The 8,310-nt window shown below is 43.6% G+C and overlaps 1 protein-coding gene across 1 annotated transcript; it reads left to right on the top strand.

Annotated features, from left to right (window-relative positions):
- Positions 1-591: 591 nt before the first annotated feature.
- Positions 592-8,299, top strand: LOC112142212. The gene is made up of 8 exons (XM_024265458.2): positions 592-1,793; positions 4,161-4,451; positions 4,544-4,623; positions 5,881-6,052; positions 6,154-6,216; positions 6,299-6,376; positions 7,156-7,382; positions 7,492-8,299. The coding sequence occupies exons 1-8, from the start codon at positions 1,679-1,681 to the stop codon at positions 7,579-7,581; spliced, it is 1,116 nt and encodes a 371-aa protein (XP_024121226.2). The 5' UTR covers positions 592-1,678; the 3' UTR covers positions 7,582-8,299.
- The last annotated feature ends 11 nt before the right edge of the window (positions 8,300-8,310 follow it).

Below are 8,310 nucleotides of genomic sequence, written 5' to 3'. Positions count from 1 at the left end.
TATGGAACCAAACCTTAGAGTTAAAGCTGTGGTTTGGTGGTTCAGCATCTTTGATGAAAAAAATGGGTTTGCTTAGAAAGTGAAACCACAGCTGAAACACTGACTTCAACTTTTTTTCTCAAATCTAAATGTTTACTCATAAACAAAAATGTGTATTTGTAGGGAGAAGGTATGTGTGTGCGTGGGGGGGATGGGGGGTCTATTCCAGACCTTGTAACGATAAATGTTGAAGACAGGGTGAATTTGAAAGAGCAGGAGCTGCAGCTCAGCTGGAGGTTCAGGTTTAACATAACATCCTGTTCCATCTGCAGAGGAAATGCAATGAGAAGCTGCGACTTTCACCTTGTTGGGGGCGCGCACAGGGGGGTTCAGATGTGACCAAAAACAAAAAAGTTCTGCCTCCAAGCACTGAAGGGTTTTTTTTATGAAATGGCATCTCTTCTGGCTGAGTCAGCATCCCTGCCTCACGATGTCTCTGACCGGTTTACAGTCTGTGGCGTTCGTCCGTGTTCTAAACCTTTTTTATTTCTCTTGATTCGCCCTTTAACACCTGTGGCGTCGTTTGTGACGCTTGAACACAAAATCTTTAACATACTGTAATTTTTTTAGCGTTAACACGATTATTCCAGCAGATTCTATGTACTGGAATTATCCAGTGGACTTTATCCTCTGGAATTTGATAATTCCAGTAGATCCTGAAGGGAAAAAGCATCTCACACCGCTTCTTTTTTAAAGAATCTGCTGGAATTATTGTGTTAACAGTTGAGAAGTTACAGTATATCAAGGAATATAAACACTGGAGCTCTGGTGCCAAAGGGTTAAAGAAAGGACCTTTTTTCATAAAATGTTCTACATGAGAGGGAAAAATAAACTGGAGAATGTTGATACGTGATTCCCTTTCCTAAAACGTCTCTCTAGAGTTCTCTTTTGCTTGAAGAAGTACAAATCAAGAGGTCAAATGAACCATTTGTTTGGAGATGAAGAAGATCTTACAAACTTTGGAGACCAGAACCTGTGAAATCCCAAACAGGTCTAACTTAGCCCCCCCTTTGCTCAAGTCTTGTAGTCCTGCAGCATGTTTGCACCCACAGATCATTGGCTATTCTCCCCCAACACCCAAACATTACATCCTAATGCTCACTTCCTACTCCAGCAGCAGCTCTTATCTATTCAGGTCTGTGAGCAATAGAATTCTTAAATCCACTTTGGGACTATAACCAGGCTTTCAAAAAGGCAGAAAGTAACCAAAAAAAAGCAAAAATCAATCAAAAGCAAGTAAATAAAAATCATCAATTAAAAAAGTGTAAGGGTCATATAGAGTAGTATAAAAAGCATGTATGAAATGTAGAAAAATCCTTTATGAAAATAAAAATCCCTCAATGACTGAATTGATCTGCGGTCAGGGACAAGGAGGTGTTGGGCCCCAGTGTGCAGGGTTTGGGACCCTTAAAGGGTGTAAGGCCACCATTTTCTGGGTGCGAGGCTCCCATGTGCAGAGTTTGGGCCCCCTGCTGTGACAGAAATGAACACTAAATAAATGTTTCCTTTTGAGGATCTGATAGACTTTGATGAATGTAAGCGTGTCTTCCTTTGCTGTTGGATCACTTCCTCCCCTGCTGCCGCGCTCACACGCGGCGTGTTCAGCGTCACATGCAATAAAGATGCACTGTGACAGGAAATGACCTCCATAATGACAGCTCCCTCTCTGCAGCTGAAGGTGATGAAGATGGCTTCTACCTCCCCCTTCATCCTGGTTCTGCTGGTTCTGCTGGGCCTCGCTGCCTCCTCCAACGGTACGTACAGGTTTCTCCTCAAACGTTTCCAGGATTTTTCTTGTTGGGTTTCTTCCCCTCCATCAGGATTCAGGAGGCTCTCCTGCCTTTGCCTTCATGTTGCTATGAGCAGAGATGTGTCTTTAAAGTCAAATCTATGAGGATTTTAAGGAGTAGAAATGAGGAAATGACTTTACAGGATCTTTTGTGACTAAACATTCACTTGACAAAACCTGCCGGGAATTCTACCGTTCTGGTCTGAAGACCAATAAAAACCTGTGGTTCTAAGAAATCATGCTGCTGTTGTCTTGTATAAAAGTTGGTTATCTGAGTATTTGTGAAGAAATGGTCAATACGAGAAAGGGAGGCGAGAAACTTCTATAAGGAACTGCTGCTGCTGATGGTTGTATGTGTGTGTATGTGTTGGGGGGTTGCTGTTGGACCCAAACAGGAAATTCTGAAGAACTTCTGTGGACACAGACGAGGTTCAGGTCAAAGTGGCTTCAGGAGAAAGTTTGCCATGTCTAAAACTTTTCTGGTTGGGTTTTATTTCGTTTGTGTGCTTTAAAGTGAACAGGATGAAGTCTGTCAGTGGGAGTCGTCAGTGAACGTCCAGAACTATGAAACCGTCTCAAAGATTAAAACCATTAAACTATAACAGTTACTGTATTTATTTAGAATGAAAACAGGTCAATTAATCAGGTTATTGCTTTTTTCGGGTCACAGTTGGAAATAAGAATGCTGCTCTTAATCTGTTCTGCTTGAATGAATAAAGATGAATTAAAATTAAATGAATAAATCCTTTTTTTATGGGGGGGTGTTAACAAAATCCTTCACTAACCTGTTTTTAAACCAGTTTTAATTCTCCAGCAAAAATACAAACAGTTTCAGTTTTGTTTTTCATTTATATAAAATGGTCTAAAGTTAAAAAAAATCCACATTAAGCCAATCAAAAAATAAATAAATGAACACCCACCCACCCCTCCCCCCAAAAACACACACATTTTAAAGAAACACCCCCATTTTGACACCATTTTGTGGCGGGGAAATTCACAGGTGCGTCTGCAGAGGACAGACATTTATCATCCAAATGGCGAGTTTTTAATCAGTGAAGAACAGCAGATTCCCCTGACAGGTGTTTAAAGCAGGCAGCAGTGGATGCAGTTTGTTTTTCAAAGACAGAATGAAAAGCGTTTTTTTGTACGTGATAGAAATAATCAAGCTCGGAGCTTAGCTCAGAGCTGCAGCTCTTCCTGACCAGGAGTCTGCTGAACAACCCAGAATAAAGGGATGGATGCGTTTCTGAAACACTGATGCAGAAATCTAAAAAAAACTGTTCTGGTTTTGGTCTTGCAGCAGGTCCACGACGGGGGTTGGGGGTGAGATCAGTTGAGGTTTGATGATAAAGATGCTTCTGGTCGGTTTTTGACTGGCTGAGGTCTCTGTGCTCCGGAGTTTATGAAAACCGTTTTCATGGTTTCTTTGGTTTTAATGCTGAAGATGATGCAGTAAATGATTCAAGTGTTCAGGCTTCACCAGAAGTTTCCGTCTGCTTCAAAGTCTTCACCGTTTGAGACGGTCTCTCTGCTCCTGAGCTGTGCACGTGGGCGTGCATGTTGCTGTGAGGTTTCTCTGCAGTCTGTGGTCAGGGTGAGGATGGCAGGATATGAAAGTCTTCATCCACCTTCAGTGCAGCAGACGTCTGCAGGTCCGCAGGACCAGCTTCATGATGGAAACATCGACTCAGGCGGACCTTCTGAGCCCAAACCAGAAAGGAGAAGCAGAGTATGAAAAAGACCTTCTAGCTGATGAACAAACCCAAACTGTTGCTCAATATCAGTTTGTCATCGGCAAACATCACGTCATGATGGAAGAAAATCCACATCCGCTGTGGGTTAATGAGTTCACTTCCTTCCTGAAGCGCATCAGTGAAGCTGAGCAGCGTGCAGACACTCTGGAGCATCTCTGATCAGCCTGTGGACACCCCCATGACAAGTACCAAGGAGTAGAGACCCTCTGAGACATGAGGACCCACATCCAACTCTGCTTAAGTCACAGCAGGGTCAGAACTAGTCTCCTCTGGTGGTCCTCCTGGTTATGCGGGTGTGAAAGCTCACCAAACATTTGGTTTGGACCAACCAAGACAACCCTAGTCCTCCAGAGAACTATATTGTTCTAAAGAGAACTCTGGTCCAACAGAAAGGGAAAGAAGACATTCCTAAGGAAACATGTGAACCAGTCAGGTTAGCCTGCTGGTGTTAGAAGCACAAAACTGTCTTAGTGTTAGGGTGTTGGGGGGGGGGGGTCCTCAAACTTAGATGATTGATTTCAAAATGATTCCTGAATATTATTATTTTTCTGATTGTCTTCTTTTCTTTTTGATCAAAGGTTTGGAGCAAACCTGTGGACTGTTTGCAATAGCTGGTATGGATGTCACTGTTCCTCTGGAGTACAAACTGCAGAGCGGCGACACGTTAAAGTGGAAAAGGGGGAACACGGTCATCTTTGACAGGAAAGGGTCTAATGTGAAAACTGGGAAAGCAGAAGATGTTTCAGAGAATGGATCCCTCATTCTGAAGAAGGTGTCAAAAACAGATGAAAACCTTTATGCCCCAGAGATTTACGACAGCTCTGGAAAAAATCAAGGGTCTTCTAAGGAGATACAGTTATGTGTACTGGGTAAGATGGTTTCCTCGCAGAGTTATCAGGAAACATTTTTTCAAAGTCTTAGACCTTCTATGTCTCCATCTTTTCCTGCATCTTCCCCAAAGCTGCAGAAGCTGTGAAGAAACCAACACTGACGGCTAGCTGTAAGAATGCAGAAGTCACGTTTACCTGCACTCCTAACGAGGTGAGAACAAACACAATGTCTTCAATGGAAACAACATCAGCCATGAAAACAAACATCTGTAACATCAGAAGACTCATCTCTGGATGGATTAGAGATATCATTATGGAAAATGAATCTGAAAACATTTTCTTTCTGTGGCTCTCTAAAACACTCGTCACAGAAACGTCCAAACAAAAACTACAAACATTTATCCTCCAGTCATCTTTACATCTTAAAACCAATTCAACAATTGATTCTTTTCTTACAACAACAAGAAACACAAGACTGTTTAAAAATCCCTCATTATTTTAAAACAACTAAACTAAGAATAACTTAAAAGGATTGTTTTCCTTGTATTTAATATTATGGAGATTTGGTCATTGGAGCCTGAAATGTGCCAGAGTTTAAAAACAAAGGATTAAATGTTCCCATGAGTTGGAGGCACAAACATCCCAACTGTGGGATGATTAAGTTCCCGTGAAGATCCGTTCAAACTAAAACATTTCTTCAAAGTCAAACCCCAGAAAACCAACAAAGTTCAGAACATAGACGCTGGAAGAGGACAAAGGAGTGAATGTGAGGATCCTTTAAGTTAATACTTCATAGTGATCGTCGTATCTGCAGCCAGCATCAGAGTTTGCTCTGTCATCATGTTCTAATCGATCGAAATTCATTCAGATGAAACGGCACAATTTGCATGTGATGTTTTGATGATCCCATCAGCTTGTGTCACATTTGCCGCTCCGTTCTGATGGACTTGTGAACACTGCAACCCGAGTGGTTACAAATGGCTTTGAACTATGAACCGGACCTCAGTCCTAACTGTCCTTACAGGAGGATACTGGTCTGCGGGTGAAACATGGTCAATCCATATGGGACAGGCAGCCGACCCACATGAAATGTGGAAGGTCGTAGACCGCTCAGATAGAAAATCTTCAAGCACATTTGCTTCTCACACCCCATGCGTGCAGCAGCGTTCATACGTGATGATCAGTACTCACACCTTACTAATGACTAGAGTTTCATAAGACAGCATCACACGTTTGTCATAAGTGTGTGTCACTTCATCACACACACAACAGTGGAAGGTTCCATTTCCGTGAGGTGTCCATAAGAGCCTCAAGAGAACTGTAAGACACACCTGCTGCTCTCTACGACCCTCCACAGGCCCAGACAACCCCAAAACATGCAGAACCTGTTCGGGACATGAGACCAAGACCTCTGCATCATGCTGGCTGGGTTCTCTGATGACTCCATTATTTTTTTCTTTTTCCATAGAAAGACAAAGATGTGGAGATTAAATGGTTTGAAAATAAGAAGGATCTGCTGAAGGGGAACAGTAAGACTCTCTCCAAGACATTTGCAGAGGTCAAAAACAAAAAGATCCACTGTCAAGTTTCTAACAAAGCCAGCTCTGAGGACAGTAATGCTCTGGAAGCATCCTGCAGTGGTGAGTTCTCCAAAACGTTCTCTGAACAACTATTTTCACCTCAAACCCTGTTTTCCTTTTACATTATATGTTTTACTTCATAAAAGTAGTTCTTTCCTCAGGGGGTACCTTTTGGTCCAATTGGTCTAATACATACATCTGGATTCTAGTTGCTGGAGGAGGAGGTAGGTATGCTTTAAAGGCGCCGTTCTTCCAGCATGTCCTGAAATCTAAGCTCCTGAACGTTCCTGTGGTCGTTTCCCTCAGGGGTGGTTCTGCTGCTGGTCGTTCTGATCATCGTTTGCTGCATCCGGAACAGACGCAGACGACGCATGCGCATGAGGGGTAACCTTTCTGCTTCTTATTCCCAAAGTGTTTTGAAGCTGAATCAAGACATTGGCATTGGTGAAAGGTTTAAAGGAGATTGTATTCTAGTTTCCATGACTCAACTTCCAGCTAACACCACCTGATAGATGAGAACCTGAGTACAACTTCCTGTTTGTCATCAGCTCAGGTTGGAATCAAATTAAAGTAACCAGAGAAAATCCAAACACTATTGTTAGAAGAATGTGTCTGAATTTTGGTGAAAAGCTAATTGTTTGACAAGTGATTGATTTTAGATAGTTGAACTTCCATAACTTTCTTTACTACCATAACTGCTGCTGGAACCCAAACAGAATCTCAGAACCCAAATCGGTGCTGTGTTCAAGTACTCAAAGACGTTCCTGTAGCTTCAGAACTCCATCATCCACTCATTAAGAAAACGTTGAACAGAGGAGGAGCTTCACGGGAGCGAGAGACGAATGTGAATCCAAGAACACATAGAGGACTCCGTCAGGAGGTCCTGAAGGAGCAGCAGGAGTTCAGGATCCATAGAGGATTCAGAAGAACGTCTGGATGATCCTGGGTCACCATGGTGCAGTGAGGACCTTCAGGGTCGTCTTAGGTGACAGTCAGAGGTTGAGTCGTGTTTCTTCTTCTTGCTTCGTCCCATCCTCATCTCGGACAATGTCTCGGAAGAGCAGTAGTTGGAACTGTGGGATCCAGTCTCTGGGTCTCTAACTCGGAGGAGCAGCACCTCCTGCTCTGGCTCCTCTCAGACGTTCTCTCATTTGGCTCCACAGATGAGATGGAGTTTCGATTGAACCACACGAACCCTGAGCACCACCACCCCCACCCCCACCAGCAGCAGCAGCACCCTCCTCTTCCTCGTGAACGGCAGCAGAACCAGCACCGCCAGCAGCCGGCCGGCAACACCGGACCTCGCCAGAACTGCTCCCGACACCAGCGGCAGAGAGCTTCTGAGCCCACCAATGGCAACCCGCAGCCCTCCCCCCGACGAGCCGCTCAGGTAGGAGGAGCCACAGTGGGGGGGTCATTAGGATACAATAAGGTGCCAGAGTTTTTCAGATTCTTCTTCAAAGACCAGAACTGTGAATGTCTTTGTCTCCTCCTTCCAGGCACCAAAAGCAGCCAATCAGAACGACGGGGAGGTGCCCCCTCCCCTTCCTCAGCCCAGGAAGAAAGGACCCAGAACCCAGCAGCACTGACACTGGCTCCTCCCTCAGGTTCTTCCTCACATGTCCTCAAACTATGTTAATCAAGTCTTCTTCAGTGGGAGCAAAACCAACCCAGCAATGCTCTGGTGATGTCCTGAGATGTTTGCCCGTCAACGAGGCGTTCTCTCAGGTGTAATCAGGTGTAGGAACATCAAACTCTTTACTATCAAACTCTCTCATTTCCGTTTTTCAGAAGTTTCTCAGAAAAGGACCCATGACTTTGCATGAACCTTCAAAAAGGTTTCAATGTTTGTCTGCACTACCTCATGTGGACCACCCTGCAGACGTTTGTGTGTGCTCCCCACTAGCAGAATGTTTACGGGTTTTATTTTTATGCTTTTATTTTGAAAGAAATGCACCACCTGTTCGTTTGGCATCTTGTAGAAAGAGCAGCTCAGCAGTGTTAACCTCAATGCAAACAGGAAGTCATATTTCTCTGGATGTCACACCAACGTTTGCCTTCCTGTCAGCAGAAAAAACGTCTCACCAAAGAGTTGTTTGCTCAGATAATGGCAGAGAAGAACAGACGGGAGGGTTTTAACCTCAAAAACATCACGACTGTGGTCAGTAGAAGCCTATCATAACGCGCTTGAAATTCTCTTTGTATAGAACTTTTTTTCAAACTTTTGATGGAAATTTTAAAGGTAATCCAGTTTTGAAAACTAAAGGCAAAAAATTACACAAAGATATGTATGTATATAAACCCACATAACCCCCCCC

This window comes from Oryzias melastigma, unplaced genomic scaffold, assembly GCF_002922805.2.
Source record: "Oryzias melastigma strain HK-1 unplaced genomic scaffold, ASM292280v2 sc00262, whole genome shotgun sequence".
Classification (NCBI taxonomy): domain Eukaryota; kingdom Metazoa; phylum Chordata; class Actinopteri; order Beloniformes; family Adrianichthyidae; genus Oryzias; species Oryzias melastigma.
Note: the sequence above shows the minus strand (reverse complement) of the source record. Positions and strands in the feature narration are given on the sequence as shown.

Bases quoted from the DNA above. Each gene is read 5' to 3' on its own strand.
- LOC112142212 (XM_024265458.2), top strand. From the start codon at position 1,679: ATGACCTCCATAATGACAGCTCCCTCTCTGCAGCTGAAGGTGATGAAG. The intron at 4,452-4,543 runs GTAAGATGGTTT...TCTTCCCCAAAG, and splicing joins GATACAGTTATGTGTACTGG to CTGCAGAAGCTGTGAAGAAA. The intron at 4,624-5,880 runs GTGAGAACAAAC...CTTTTTCCATAG, and splicing joins TTACCTGCACTCCTAACGAG to AAAGACAAAGATGTGGAGAT.